Raw genomic sequence first — 16,350 nt, 5'->3', positions numbered from 1 at the left:
TGAATTCTCTGTGCCAATCCGACTATCACGCACTGCATGCCGACTACGTAGCTATACGAGTTCAAAGGCGCAAGAGGTATATAAAACATAATAGCTAGCATAGCTATTTTAACAAGTGTAAGGTGAGTTTACCGTTGAAATATTATACCGTTGCTAGAGTTTCAGTTAGTAAATAATAACGCGGTATCATAACCGTTCTTTCTCTGTATATCAGATAGACAGGTCTCCGCTATTTAGCTATTCAAAAAGCAGATCTAGCTAACATAACTTTCTAGCCAGCCAGCTGTCTAGCTAACGAATTGTTCTTCATTGCACTGAAAACCTAAGAGTATGTGGCTATTTACCTAACTTGATATCGTCGAAGACAAGTCTATGTCTAAAACAGTATATATATATATATATATATATATATATATATATATATATATATATATATATATATATATATATATATATATATATATATATATGAGAGAGAGAGAGAGATTACCTACTCCTGTAGCATTGGAGAATTCGAAACAGTTACCTCCATCCCCTCATCAGAAACTAGCTTTAGCTACTGTTTAGTTGCTGTTTTTTTAACTAGGTTTTTTCCCCTTCTTCTTCATTTTCCAATACTTGTATATCCCATACTCAAAACATTTGAGGCCAGCTTTTTAAAACTCTGCATCTTGCATGTTATGCATGAACAGAACAAGTCTTGAGATTTTTTTTTTCTTAATTGTTTAACATGTTAGAGACTGCTGAGGTAGCAATCTATGCCCATGTCTTGCACATAAATTTAAATTTTATAAATTACTTTATGCTGTACCCCCCAAAACATTTAAACTTTGTCTAAGTTCTTCCTCATTGTAACTTGTGGTAAAATGCTGTTCTTTATTACATATACTTTTATTCAGATCTTTATACATCATGCCCTAAAATATGTGTTGTGTTAAATATAGGGATCCTTTGTCTGATAAAATGGAAGCCCATATTAAGCCCAAGATAAAATGGAAACCCATATTATTTATGTTTTGGCAGCTTTATCAGCATGTATCTGGTGGTCCCCTGTAATTCTCAAAGAATCAAAACATGTCACAGGTTTCCTGAACAGGTTGTTTTGATTTCCTTCTGTGTTACTATGCTCAGGGGTTAAGAATATAGGGACATTAGCCAGGAGGGAAGTTAGATTGCCATCAACACTGTTTCTCTTGTGTTGAAAGTAATAGCCTCGGATGTGAGGAGTTTTGATCTGTAGTTGGTATTCTTCACTCCTTTATTTCAAAATCAAAACTTTTGTATAACGTCATTTTGGCTGTAGAGTTTCTTGCAGAAAAAGACCTGTTACCAAATTATGAGCTGCCAAGAGCTGCCTTCTGCCACCCAGATCGAGGCTAGAATGGGGCTTTTTCTTCCACTTGCCTCCCTATCCTGCTGCCATCTGGGTGCTCTGGAAAGTGTTATCTTATTTAACACTGCTTGGCTCCCATGTACATGTCCCACACAACCCTGAAACCTGTCTGTCTCATGTTTAATTTTGAGGTGCAGTAGAGAAAAGCCAGAAGTGAATCTTTTTGGTCTGGGTTCTCCGTATCTTTTTGGCTCCCCTGATAATTGCTCTTGATCTCCACTTCCTATTAGACTGTCTCCAGGCTGGTTCAACCCACGCCCTACTCTATGCTCAGTATAGTACATCCCACATCCTATTTTAACCCCATGGTAATTAACACATAGGAGTATTCAAATGGGTATTCAATAGCAATGAGTTTGATGTGAAAGCAATAGTCATCTGTTTCATTTAGCAGCTTACAATGTCTTTACTGTTTCATCCACCCTGCTGTAACAGGACTACAGCTATCACTATCAAGTTTTCCATGTAGGCACTCCTAAAGGGTTAATACATATGAAAGAAAATCATGGTTTTAAAAAAGTCCCCTCTAAGTGTCTTTTCCAGACACTAACAAATATCCAAGGGGCAATATTTTTGTCTCACATATAATGTTTTTGACATAGTAGAATAGATTAACAGATTAACATGACTTAATGTAGGTCTTATGCAAACCATAAAGCAATACCTGTCCAAAGGAAAAAAAAAAGTAATTTCAGTACAGTTTAAAAATAAAATGGAAGGATTCAGAAAGAAGTTTATGTTGGTACTGAAAATATGTTGGGATTTATGGGATTTGATTAACTGGTTTTGGGATGTTCTTTTTTGTAACATCTTAACATGTTCAAAGCAGTGGTTTGATGCAAGCTCATCTGATTTTTGGCACTCTGCAAATCTTTCCCTTTCCCTTCTGTTGCATTTTGGCTTCAGTGGGAATGAGGGCCACAGATGGTTCTGTGAACAAGGCCATTGTTACTTCTCATTGTGTGGAAAATATATACATTTTATGTGTAATTAATTAATTTATTGATGTTAATTATCCAGTTATAAGGCATATTTCATTTTAGTAATGCTCAGGAAATAATGGGACTGATGGTAGTTGTTTGTTCTGAATACACAAGAGAGTTTTGTTTAGGAAAGATCCACTTTTGTTCTAAGCATCTGACTTGCTCACCCTGTCAAACACATGCACACACAGTTTGCCAATGGAAAACCAGGTGGTTGCATATAGACCGTCTCTTCATATTACTCACTGGCCATGTAATCTTATTATGTTAAGTCCCTAATCCTTACCAATGCCTGATAGCAATAGCAGTGCTGCTGATGGGCTGATTGGAAAGCTGCTCAGGACATCCACAATCATTGATATCTGCGCTGATAATCAATGTGACTGAATGTTACCAGGAGGACATAGTTAAATCCTCTTTTTGCTAGACATGTCCTCTTTTTGGGACCTAAAATGTGTCCGGACAGAATTTCTAAAACGCCTAAAATGGCTTTCCTTTCATGTTTACATTTGTTTTCTACAGTCACCATAAACTGTGCAGCTGTTTCTGAATTTCTTTGACCATTCTTTACAGGTCCCACTTTCTTATGTGCCACAGGTGGTCAATCATGTATTCAGGTTGATCAGGCCCTTCACGCAACCAGTGGTAAGACTACTGTGTACAGCATGTATGTGACAAAAACATTTACATAAATCAGTCTCCTTACACTCAAATGACTAAGTCTAATAAACTACATTAAAAACAAAGCTGACAAAATTATGAAAAATTATGAATTGGCCAGTTTGTGTGGAAATCTGTATTAGTCAAGATTCCCACACAAAGCAACTGATTATTCTATGACCAAGAAAATAAATATTTTTACTTTTAATTTCAGGGGTTTTTATTATTATTTCTATATAATAGCTGAATAGAGAGGAATAAGATTATCTGGCCAGATAATCTCTGAATGCAATTGTTACTTGTAATGTGAGTAAGTTTAGAAAATAAATTTGTTAAAAGTGGCCTCCCACTCGCCATCATCCATCCTGTGTTTTGAAAACCAAAATGTGGTCACCCTAGACATAGTGAGAGCGACTGCACATATGAGATAAATAGAGCAAGTGAGACGAGCAGAAGGCAGAGTATAAAGGAAAACTGTAGAGGCATATTTCAAGTGTACAACTTGAAGTTTGACAAAAAAGAAAATAAATATTAAAATTTGGACACCTCACACTTGCTCTGGCTGCAAAATGCTGTGTGATGAGGAAGGGAGGGTTTGATCCCTCTGTGTTGGAGACTGATTCCCAAGGTAGCAGGACTTTGGTTTGAGTTTGGAGGATGAAATGAAGGGAAATGTGGAATTTGCGATCTTTTCTTTATTACATTCATTTGCTAATCTGTGGATTTAAAACTGCCATATCAGTGTGTTACTCTCTGTGGTGGATATAACATCTGAAAGTGGTGCATGCCATTCTACCTGACCTGTGTTTTTCTGCAATAGTGTGTGATAACGGTCAATAAAAGACAATCGTGTGTGATAACAAAAAGTCAGTAGTATGCACCAGTAGTGTGTGTTGAGGACAAACAAAAGGAACTTGGCGTTCTGCTGCCATGGCAATGATGAGCTAACTGCCTATAGCAGTTTCACCTGTTTGTTCAGGTGTAGACTGGACTGTCATTGATGACGTCCTGAGAATGAAACACCAAAGACAGTGTTATTGTTAATTATGGCTATGGTTCACAGCTGTAACACAGTCCCATTACATATGTTATGCAGTATTAGGTTTTACAAAGTTTTTCTCTGGCTATCCAGAACAGTACCAAGAGCTGTAGCATTTGGGTATATATACAAAAAGGGAATAAGAAGAATAAGAAATAAGAATAAGAAAGGTTTTTTTTTTGGGGGGGGGGGGGGGTAGTTCGGATACAGCAAAGCGTAATGAAAATGTTACTTAATAGAAAATGAACAGAACTTAGCATGCAGAAGAAAGAAAATTGTTACAGTTAGTGAGTGACTAGTTAAAAAGTCATATGTGCCAGCTCTGTATTCCTCTGCAGAATTGTTCCCTGCTGCTGAGATGCTGCATAGTCTGGTGGGGAAATCCCTGGGCTTTATTGGCTACACCATCCAGTATGGCTGTATAGCGCATTGTGCCTTTGAGTATGTAGGCGAGTTTGTGACAGTAAGTGTCATAAAATATGTTTTTTGTTTCTTTAACTTGACATTATCTTATTAGTTCAACAATGAGATTTTGACTTCATTTTCAAGCTAAAACTTAAATTATTTGTAAAATTTTTCCTTTCTTTTCAGTGTTCAGGACCTTCCATGGAACCCACCATCACAAACCGTGATGTGGTTTTTTCTGAACGCGTCAGCCGACATCTGTATAGAATAGAAAAGTAAGTTTGTTCATGGGAAGATGATGGTGTTTATTATCTTTCTAAGGAACTTCTAAGTATTCTGGGTAATTTAAAACTTATAGTGTTTGTCAAACAGAAAATATTTATACTGATGATTACTACAACACAAGCAATTCTATTTTAAACAGATTCCTGTTCCTAAATTATAGGGCTATGAAACGGTCTTGGCATTTCAAAAACTGAATGACATTGCATCTTAAACCAAGATCGAATATTGAATAATGGGTATCCTGAGCAAACCAAAAACAACAATGTAGTAGACATTTTATGTATTTATTCAGAAAATACCCAATCCACACCCCTCAGAAACACCCAATCTACACCCCACAGAAATAACTTCTTAGTTCCCTAAATAATAACTAGGCATTCAGGTCCAGATAAAAACCATCATATTTCCACCACCATGCTTTGAGGTTTTTACCTTGAAAAGCAGTGTTAGATTTTCACCCGACATAATAGGCATGTGTCAGTCAATAAGTGCCACTTTAGCTTTGTCTGTGCAAAATCCATTGTTCCTGAACTCATGAGTTTCATATAGGTTTCTTGGTGAAATTGGGACAAGCATTTAGTTTCTACTTGGTTAGCAATAATTTTATACATAAAATTATTCTGTAACGGGAGTGAGGTGGGGGGCGAACACACATGCAAAGTACCAGCGACTTGGACTTGAGAATGAGCAGAATCCAAAACAGGGGAAGACAGCAAAAATGATAAATAGGACAATGTAAAGAAATGACTAGTTTAATAACAGAAACACCAGAAATAAACCAAAAAGATAAGAGGCCAATTCAGGATTATGATGAGCACTGGATAAATAAGGAGACTAAGTATTAAAGGGAAACCTATGAGATAACAAGGAAGCATAACACTCAAAGAAAAAGGGTAAAAAAAAAAACAAGGAAGAGGAAAACCTAAAGGGAGCAAAGTGATGAGGAAAGAGACTAGACTACGATGTGGGATTATGGCTCAGGAAAGAAACTTAGGAGAGTAGACAGAAATAACGTATAGCAGACAGGAGATCAGAATCAACTTAACGAACATTAATCGGGAAGGCAATACCAATGAAGACAACATAAACTAGAATACCAAGAAAAAGCATGTGGGAACCAAACAAAAGATAACACTAACAGGAGAATAACAGTAGTAAATGGAGAGAGTAACTTAACTTGAAACACCAAGAATGATTACAGAGTAATCATAAGTGAGGTAGAGTCAGAGCATCAAAAATACATAGAAATGAAATTAGAAATGACCAACAAACCTAAGATGCAGTGATACATTTTAAATATACAAAGCTAACAAGACTAAAAACAAGGAGCAGGTGAAAGCAATGATGGGCAGTGAAAACAAACGAGGACGTGGAGAAAACTTAACTAAGGACTGAAACACACAGAAGAGATTATGAAGCCAGGGAAACAGGAGAAGCTCCGGTCCGCGAACATGACACCTTCCGTTTAGGGAGATTTCAGCAGGACATCCACTTCTGGAAAGGGAGCCGTAGATACTTCTGAATGGCTTTGTAATCTTTTTCAGATTTATATGCATCTGCAGCATTTGAGGTCATCAGGAACGTCTTCTCTGCTAGACAACATGCAGGCTGACAAGATAGATTTTGATTGGACAGGGCTGACCTAAATTAAGGCTGGTTGTTAACTGAAACACACACGGATTACTGATCACTGATACTAATGAACTCTTCAATTTGGGTGCATTATCAGATGAGTGGCAAACACCTTTTCACATATGAAGATTGCATAATTGATACCTCGGACACCAAATACATTTTCCTGCCAGATTTTGGCTGTATACTACTACAGCATACTTTAATAAAAGACTAAATAAATAATGTAAAATGTGCCAAAATTCAGGAATTAAGACAGGGTGCACATACCTTTTCACAGCACTGTTTATATGACTGTCAAGATTTTTGATATTACTATATGAGCAGACCCTGATCATTTATATCCATTTAGCCGCAGAAGTTATTATGGAACCTTTAATTTTATATTTTTAATCTTTCAATAGCTACACATCAAATTCTTCAGATCTGGCAAATTCTTCAGATCTGTTTTTCCTTTATTTAAAGGAGGAGATTCCAAACTCAGCTCTAAGTAGCTCTCAGCAGTAAATATTTTTTGAGAAGCAATCAAGTTTTAGAACAACAAAACAATAAAAGTGACAAAGTAATACATGTCAACTGACTCTCTTAAAGAACATTATGCAGCTATTTTATTACTCCTCAATGGTCTACACTGATTGATCTGAATACTTCTACCTAATGATCATTTAGCTTCTTTATTCATTGTTTCATTTGTCATTTCTTAACTTAGTATTCTTATAACTTTAGTACAAAAGAGGAACTTTTATTCCTTTGTGTGTGTTTGCCACCTGGTATTGACCAGAGGGGGTGGATTAACCTTCTAAGCCTTTGTTGTACATTTTAAAGGTTCCTTCCAGTAGCTGCTAGAGAAGTATTCCTTGACTCTTTCCATGCTAAATGCTTTTGGAAACTAATATGTTACTAATGTAGTGATGTAACAGTTGACTTATTGTCTTGCTGTCAACTTTTGCTTGGTCACTAGGGGCCTGGACCCAGATTCTCTGTAAATCGACTTCTGCAGAGTTGCTTTGTGAGATCAGTTGTTGTAACAAAAAGTGCTATTCAAATACATTTTGAATTGAATTATTGCTTTATCAAAGGCTTTTGATACCATGCATCATGCAGTTCTGAAAACTACACTTATTGGCATTTCATTACTTGACAGAACTGTTTTCTGGTTTGAGATATATCTGGTAGAACACTGTACAGTCGTGGGCAAACGTTTTGAGACTAGCACAAATTTTGGTTTTCACAAAGTTTGCTTCATCATTTGTTACGGTGGCAATTTGCATTAACTCTAGATTGTGAAGAGAGATCAGATGAATTGCAATTAATTGCAAAACCATTCCTTGCCATGAAAATTAACTTAATCACAAAAAAATTACTGCATTCCAGCCACTGCATTTCAACCTTGCCACAAAATGGCAAATTGTTAATGAGGACAAGGCAGCTGATATCACTCGTGTCATGCTGATTAGAAGAGCAGACTGGTTGCTTTATAAGGGTGGTGGTGCCTGAAGTTTTCTTCTGTTAACCATGGATACCTCCAAGGAAACACATGCAGTCATCATTGCATTGCATCAAAAGGGCTTCACAGGCAAGGACATTGCTGCTTGTAAAATAGCACCTAAATCAACCCTTTATCCAATCATCAAGAACTTCAAGGACAGAGCTTCAATTGCAGTGAAGAAGGAAAGCAAATCAAGCAAGTACCAGGACCGTCTCCTAAAGAGGATGCAGCTATGGGATCGGGTCACCACCAGTGCAGAGTTTTCTCAGGAATGGCAGAAGGCAGGTGTGAATGCATCTGCACGTACAGTGAGGCGAAACTGCAGGATGGCTTGGTGTCAAGAAGGGCAGCAAAGAAACCACTTCCCTCCAAGAAAAACATCAAGGACAGACTGACAATCTGCAAGATGTATAGGGATTGGACTGCAGAGGACTGGGGTAAAGTTATTTTCTCTGATTAAGCCCCCTTCAGACTGTTTGGTACATCTGGAAAATTATTGTCCAGAGAAGAAAAGGTGAGCTCTACCATGAGTGCTGTGTCATGCCAACAATGAGGCATGAGACCATTCATGTGTGGGGTTGCTTCTCATACAAGGGAGTGGGTTTGGTCAAAATTTTGCCTAAGAACACTGCCATGAATAAGGAATTGTATCAAAACGTCCTCCAAGCTTAACTTCTTGGTGATGAACAATGCTTTTTCCAGCATGACGGAGCACCATGTCACAAGGTAAAAGTGATAACCAGGTGGCTCGGTGAACAAGACATTGAAATTTTGGGTCCATGGACAGGAAACTTTCCAGATCTCAGTCCCATTGAGAACCTGTGGTCAATCCTCAGAAAGAGGGTGGACGAACAAAAACACAGAAACTATGATCAACTCCAAGCACTGATTAGGCATGAATAGGTTGCCATCAGTCAAGATTTTTCCCAGAGGCTGATATCCAACATGCCAAGGCGAATTGCCGAAATCTTAAAAAAAATTAAAAAAAACACTATCAACACTAAATATTAAATATTTGCTTAAACTGGATATATTTGTCAATAAAAAGTTAAATAAAACACTTATGATATGCTTATAATTGTATTTCACTATACCATATAAACATCTGACAAAAGGATCTAAAAAAACTGAGGCAATAAACTTTGTGAAAACCAAAATTTATTTTTAATATGTAAGATGGGTAAAATCTTATTTGATTGTAGATCTGTGCACAGTACATTAATTTGCTCAACCCCTCCTTACCTCTCTCTCACTCTCTTTCACTCACTCACTTTTTCACAAACTCATTGGCATGGGACCCGTGAATATGCACACTTCCTCTCTATGCACACACTATATAAAAAATCAATATAAAAAATGTGAGTGATTGTAAAATGCTAATATCTGTAAAGGATCCATGAGTTTCAGAAAGACTCCATATAAATGTAACTAATAATAATAATAAATAAAATAAAAACATGCAGGAGGAAGCATTGTAGTTGGCACAGAGAAGATGCTAGCAAAATCAATCTGGATATCACAAATATCATGAACACCTTTGCTCAAGTTTATCAAAAACTGATACATTCAATTAACTGTGACATGTCTATGTTTTTAACACAATGCTATCAGTTGCAAAGACCTAACTCTTCAAATTAGTTATTAGGACGCGTAAGGAATATAGCTTGCTAGAATATCTTAGCCAACATTAGAATACAGCTAGGTTGTCGAGCTTAGCATGCTCTACTTAGCTGCTAGTCAGTATCAACTGCTAGTGTAAGTTGATAATGTTAGTTCTTGAAGTCTGACACTGAATTCTGCCCCCTCAATCCAGATATTACATTATAATTTCTAAGAATCAAAAGGGCACATCTTGAGGAGGTGCAATATTCTGGACCAGAGATATTAGCAAAACAGTTAGAAACTGTTAGAAAATGCAAAACAGTTAGAAAACACATGGGAAAGCTGTGTCCTACTAGTGTAATTACCTATCCAGTTAATTTGTTTCAAAATTTCCATGCATCAACTAATGCAGCTGTAGCAGGGAGGGTCAGGAAGAGATAGGCATAATGTTAGCTAATGAAGAGAGAGATGTATGAGAGGTGGAGGAGAACATCAGCCAATATACTGCTGTGGGAGAACTATATTAGCATGCAGCTAATGCATCACAAACACTAAGTTCAAGTGTAAGTGACCACTAAGACACATTGTGATCAGATCACTGAAACTTCCAGAGGGGGTCATAGATGCATTTGACCACATATTTTTGAAGTGTAAATCCTATTGTGTCCGGATGCATTCCCGACACAGCAGTAACATGGGCAGTAATGAAATCTGAATACAAGTGGTCAGGTATATGACGTGTAAACAGTGCTGTGCACTTGTGATCCAATTGCTAAGAAGCTTTTTAATACCACATGCTCCCCTCTCCCCCAACCAGACAGTTACCACCACATATTGAATCAAATTCTATGCTGTTGAAGGATTTATATCTTCATATTTAATGGTGCTAAAGGGTGTACCTCAGGGATCAATTGTAGGACTTCTTTTAACTATATATATTTACTGTTTTGTCATTAAGTCAGAGTGCATGTTTTTATTCTTATGCTTATGCTTTTTAACAGTGTACAATGTAGATTTTACTGTTTGAAACTTCTACATTTTCAAATGTTGACCAAACTAATTTTATTTATGAATTAAAGGAAAACACATTTGGAGGATGCCACCTTACATCAAAAATAGTGTTTCAACTATCGCAGTTTAGTATTAGACAGTTGCTTGACATTTAAGCCTGATATTTTGCAATTGTTAAAAAAGTGAGGATAAAATAAATTAAACTGAGATTATATTATAGGAAACACAAGCTTTAAGTAATGATGCTCTGTCCAATTGTATTTTCTAAATTCAAATTTAATACTTCAGAATGTTATTCCATTTAATTTATTTAAAGGTATTTTGCAGCAAGTAGATGTTTGTCAACATTTTATATGAATCAAGATTTTATAATACATTTAGGTTTTTTGCTATGTGTCTGTATGGGAATAGATTGTGTTATGTACCACTGCTACCTTGACCAGGACTCTCCTGTAAAGGATTTTTAGTCATACTGAGATTACATTCATGATTAAATAAGAGGTAAATAAGAACGTATCAATAAGGCTTAAGAATTAAGGCTTAATAAATGATCTCCCAAAGACGTCCATGGGACATAATTTCAAGATTGCAAAATGCTGCTAGAAACTCTAATATGCCTACTAATGTAGGGACATTACAGTTGTGCTAATCAGTGTTTATGGAGAAACTTGAATAACAGCATATTGCTTATATATTTTATAGTTTTCATGGTATCACATACTTCACTGCTTCATGCTCCATTTAATGGTGTGGGCAGTGATATGTTTCAGCAGATCTTCACACATTATATGGGCTCTGTGGACATTCAGCTTACATTTGTTCCATCTGTGCATTGGTACTCCATTTCAATTAAATACTTATTCTTTTACTAAGGAAAAAAAATTGCCTCATTGTCTGACAGGGTTTTTATTTGAGATAATGTCCCATATAATCTACAGATCTCAATCTTGTAACTAAGAGAGCTGCTTTTAATTAAGGCATTAGACAACACTTAGTGGTGGAGCTAATACAGGTAGCTTAATTGGAGCTAGTCAATTTATATTAAATTTATATTTATAGTAAAATATTCTAGTTTAAAAAAGTACATTAAAATACTTGTCAGTAATTCGTGTAATAATCACGACATTCCTACACTGTTTTTTTCTGTTCACTGTTTTAATTATTTAATTCATTTACTGAACTGAAAATTGTGCATGTGGAAGCTTGTGAGGTTTTGTGCTGTCCGTAAATCTAAAACCAAGAATTGTACAAATAAATTTAAAACTATTTTTAAATGGCTCTGAACACTGAAAAAATGTTTTGTTTAGATTTAATGCTGAAATATTCCAATATTTCTCGACTGTTCATTAAATACATCATGTGTTATATATTGCAGAGGGGACATTGTAATAGCTAAAAGCCCATTTGATCCAAAGATGAATATTTGTAAAAGGGTGATTGGACTGGAAGGAGACAAAGTGTGCATCAGTGGGCCATCCGACAGCTTTAAAACCCATACTTATGTAAGTACTAATACCTCATCTAGACTTCATCAAACGTTATGTAACATACAGCAAGTTGTCTGTTCTCAGAAAAAGATTCCTGCCTGGGTCAATGTTGTTTTTATACTATGCAATTGTTTAGAAAATCCAACCTCTCTGCATCAAAACATTTGAATTTCACAAGCATAGACTTTGATGCAGGATATATTGTTTACCTTTAGCACAATAAATGCCAATTTTTTCCCAAATATTACCTTTTTAGATACTGTTTCGACTTTAACTAAAACAGCTGTTGTTGCTTTTTAGTACTACTGTGGTCATCATCTCTCCATGTGCTACTTGTTCTTAATATCTGTGCAAGCAGTTACTGTTAGTGCCAGTTGTGTAGAACTGGCGATTGAGGGAGGGGGGTTGGGTGGGAGAGTGATACAGGTCTTTAGAACCAAAGTCTGTAAGATGGAAAAAAAACAAGAACTTGACAGGTGCAAAAGATTCTTGTTCAAAATATAAAGCATGTGAATGGGGCTTAACTGAGTGATCTGGTACTGCTGTGAATCTGCAAAGACATGTGTAGGGGAAACAGTTACTAAAGCTTCAAAGTTCGATTTCTGTAAACTTATTATTGAAGCTTAAAGATGCAACCTTTTTGGTAACTGGGTTTATAAGGGAACAATACTGTCTTTGTATAATGCATATCTGTTGCCTTAATTTATTATTAAATTTTAAAACTAGTGTGTTTAGTTATTACTCTTATAGACATTACTATTTGTAGGTTAACAGCCTAACATGGTTTTCAAATCTCAGTGTTTCGGGTCCAGTACTACAGATGTAGACATCTAAACTAACACTGAAATAACTAGTATCTTAGTCCTCCAACATCCCCATGCCAGAACAACAGGTTAGATGGGAGATATCATCATTTCCACACCCCAAAATTGCCAACCAATATACAATGAACTTGGCTAAGATGGAGACCAGTCGTAGTAGACTACCAAGACCAAATTAAGCACATGAAAGGCTGCTTGGAGATGTGAATGCAGCACTATGGATGATCAATACTGTGACCATCACTGAGACCAACCAGCTGGTATATTTGCGATGCTTGGCAACAAGATGAATATCATCAAGGAGCAGTATCCTACTTCGAGAAGAAGGTTGGAGGCCAACATAAGGGCAACATAGAGAGAAGTGATGAAGGTACCTGAGAAGTACAACAAGCTGTCCATAATTAAACCCTTGGAGACTGCCTGAAGATGTACACAAGAGTAGTAACTAGTAGAATAAACAAGATGTTCTCCCATGAGAAGGAGAACTCGCACAACAGCCATCCCAAGTGGTTATTGTGGAGCTGTGGAGGACAAACCTAGGCTTGCATATCCCCTCACTGAAATCATCACCAGTAGTGGCTATGGAATGGAACAACCATCAGCCTCCTCCTGTACATGGATGACATCAAGCTGTATGCAATAAGTGAACAAGACTTGAACTCACTAATCCATTTCACCAGGATATACGGCAACAACATTAGAATGATGGTTACAAGGAGATGGTTACAAGGAGAGGGAAGGTAGCCAGAACTGAGGGGATTGTACTAGTGGAAGGTAATATAGCAGAAGTTGAGGACAGCTACAAGTACCTTGGAATCCTACAGACGGAAAATCGCCTTTGTAGGATTTCTCCATATCATCCTCAGGTTTCTGTTGCTGGTGGTATCTTGACCTGCTCAGTCTTATATCTCCTCCTTAGCTTATTATGGGCAGCCACCTTCCCTTGTCAACATTAGTGAGGGGGTTCTTGTAATCAATCCAGGTGGTGCACAGGTTGGTCTGTCCAATCTTACAGTCTTGTCTTTCCTGACAATGCCTTCCCTGTATAGAGGCAGTTGGATGAAATTGCCCCTTTCAGGGGGTCCGTCACGATCAGGACTGTTAGTGGTAAAGTGGCCTGGAGCTGTTCACATATTTCAGTGTGTCATGAATGGCCACCCTCCTGATATCCCTGTTTCCATAGTTTCCCTGTTATGTCTGTTTTCCTTTTGCTTCCTGGTTGTTCCGTTTCTTGGTTTCGTTTTCTCCGCCCCTCGGCTGTTCCTTCATTCCACTCCTTATTTTGGTTCTCACTGTTCATGTTCACCTAGTGCTTGATTGTCTTGGTTATTTAAGCCCTGTGCTTGGTTTCCCATGTTGTTGGTTACTGTGGTAAGTTACGTTCCTTCCGTCAGGTTTACCTTATGCTCGTTGTACTGTCGTCGCCATTGCTTTTCTGTTTATTCCGGTCGTGTATTATTTTACCCTCAGTGTTACCCCTTTGCCTGTGTTTGTTTTGCCCTTCATGTTCGTATTTCCCTCATTTAATAAACCGCCTCCTGTATTTGCGTTCTACCTCTTGCCTCATTCCTAATCGTAACACAGTGATGGTTAGGCCATGACACATTGGGTCTTGGTTCCCAAGTTCAGGGTGTGGGGATGATGATACCTCCCCTGTGACCTGTCGTCCTGGCTCCCCTTGCCGTCGTTTATGTATTGTACCTTGCGAATCTCAAATTGTGATAGCAGTTGCTGCTTGTGAATGTTGGAACACTAAGCTACTAGTTGTTTTGGAGTTTAGATGTTGGTCAAGTCATGCCTATTGTGAATTAACCTTTTTTTTTTTTTGCTTGTTTGTTGTTTTTCTGCTCATTGATCAGTATTCTCATTTGTTACATTGGCTTCCATTCTTTCCATACCAGACAAAAGTGCTGAAACACCCAATTAAATAATATGTTTTCTTGACTTGGCATAATAATTTATTTCATAATAAGACAGGTTCCATCCTTTTTCTCACTCATTATTTTAGAAGTCTGACTTATGATGACCTTATAATGATAATAAATATGCCAATTTAGAGTATAAATGTATAGATTTGAGATCAGACCCTTGTGCAGAAACAAGTGATATTTCAGGCCAAATTCATAAGTAGGAGTCTGTCTGAATTCATATTAGCTTGAGGCACTGAAGTGAATTCAGAATACATGGTACAAAAAAGGATAAAACAGAAACAAGAGAAATAAAATAAAACATGGACAAAAACGAGGCAATACATGGAGATAATGAACAACGGTAACAGTACACAGGGATAGCCACAATAAATGACAAAACTAAGAACATGTAATTTAACAAGAACTAGACCCTTGAATCCAAAAATGGACAGTGAGTGAGAAAACAAGTGAGTGAGAAAAAAATGAAAAAAGGCACATGGCAGACATGACCATGGGAACAGAAGTAAGATATAAACAGAATGCATGGTGATACGTGACACAGGAACTAAAACACAGAGGGGTGAAACTTGATAAAACCAAACAATTCCTTATAAAATCAGACATTTAGCACCCTCATATAGCTGGAATGGAATTATCCTCATTTTTGTCTCTTTATGAAAAGGTTTCTGATGTCTACTGTAATGGTTCTGGATGGAGAAATGCAACAATGTCATTGTTTTTGGGCTTATATAGGTACCAAGAGGCCACGTGTGGCTTGAAGGAGATAACCTGCAGAATTCCACAGATTCCAGGAGTTATGGTTCCATTCCCTATGCTCTGATTCGAGGGCGTGTTTGTTTAAAGGTAGAAAGTGATTCATTCCTTCCTTATCCTTTACTGCATTTCACAATGTCTCTATATTTTTTTTACTGTCCCACTGAACAGGAAAGTGTAGTTTTTAAATAAATAGAAATTATTACTTCAGTGTAGCACAGGTTAATAAGATAGAAATGGCATGTTGCAGCAGAATCATTCTCATCTGTCATGCACTGCCTATAATCATAGAAGCAGGTCAGCTCACCTAATGGAAACCACTAACTGAATAGCCAGTGTTCTCTCTGTGCCAAATAGCTGGTTGTAGGGAGGGAGCTTTGCAAATGGTTGTAAGACAGATTGTCCTCATATGGCAACAGACTCTCTTGCTAGTTGTTTTTCTGTTTATTTTCCAGCTGTGGCCTCCACATAACGTTGGACTACTAAATGAAAGCCCTAATGATGGAAGAATTGTATAATGTGAATGACAAAGACCATGCAAATTACAATTTTTTAATAAATTGATATTATTCATGGCCATTGCATAATTTGGTCTTAATTACATTACTTGCAGAAACATGTTCACCTATTTTTGGTCTTGTAATTTGTTTTTTTCTTTTTAATGTTAAATGTTTCAGTGAACTAGAACAAAACTGAGCCATCGTAATTATGTAGTATTCAGGTAATGATGAACAAGCCATGTCATCAGCACAGTGTTACTCTCATAATCATAATGCCAGTCAAAGAAGATTGGTTATCCAACAGTGTAGCCTAAAACAATGCCTCAGGTAATTATGTTGTTAATTAAAAAAATAATGAT

At 37.0% G+C, this 16,350-nt stretch overlaps 1 protein-coding gene across 5 annotated transcripts; it reads left to right on the top strand.

Moving 5' to 3' along the window:
- The first annotated feature begins 14 nt into the window (after positions 1-14).
- Positions 15-16,066, top strand: immp1l (inner mitochondrial membrane peptidase subunit 1). 5 transcript variants are annotated; one of them, XM_027011159.3, is made up of 7 exons: positions 15-122; positions 2,950-3,021; positions 4,414-4,538; positions 4,667-4,755; positions 11,875-12,001; positions 15,471-15,581; positions 15,947-16,066. In XM_027011159.3, the coding sequence occupies exons 3-7, from the start codon at positions 4,434-4,436 to the stop codon at positions 16,007-16,009; spliced, it is 495 nt and encodes a 164-aa protein (XP_026866960.1). In that variant the 5' UTR covers positions 15-122; positions 2,950-3,021; positions 4,414-4,433; the 3' UTR covers positions 16,010-16,066. The 5 variants fall into 5 exon arrangements, with proteins under 5 accessions (XP_026866960.1, XP_026866962.1, XP_026866961.1 ...); XM_027011161.3 differs by having other exon boundaries at positions 2,950-3,043; XM_027011160.3 differs by having other exon boundaries at positions 26-122; positions 2,974-3,021.
- Positions 16,067-16,350: the final 284 nt, after the last annotated feature.

The sequence above is a fragment of the Electrophorus electricus genome, chromosome 3 (assembly GCF_041902795.1).
Source record: "Electrophorus electricus isolate QZ-2024a chromosome 3, ASM4190279v1, whole genome shotgun sequence".
NCBI classification, from domain to species: domain Eukaryota; kingdom Metazoa; phylum Chordata; class Actinopteri; order Gymnotiformes; family Gymnotidae; genus Electrophorus; species Electrophorus electricus.
The sequence above is the reverse complement of the archived record's forward strand: the minus strand, read 5'-3'. Positions and strand labels throughout refer to the sequence as shown.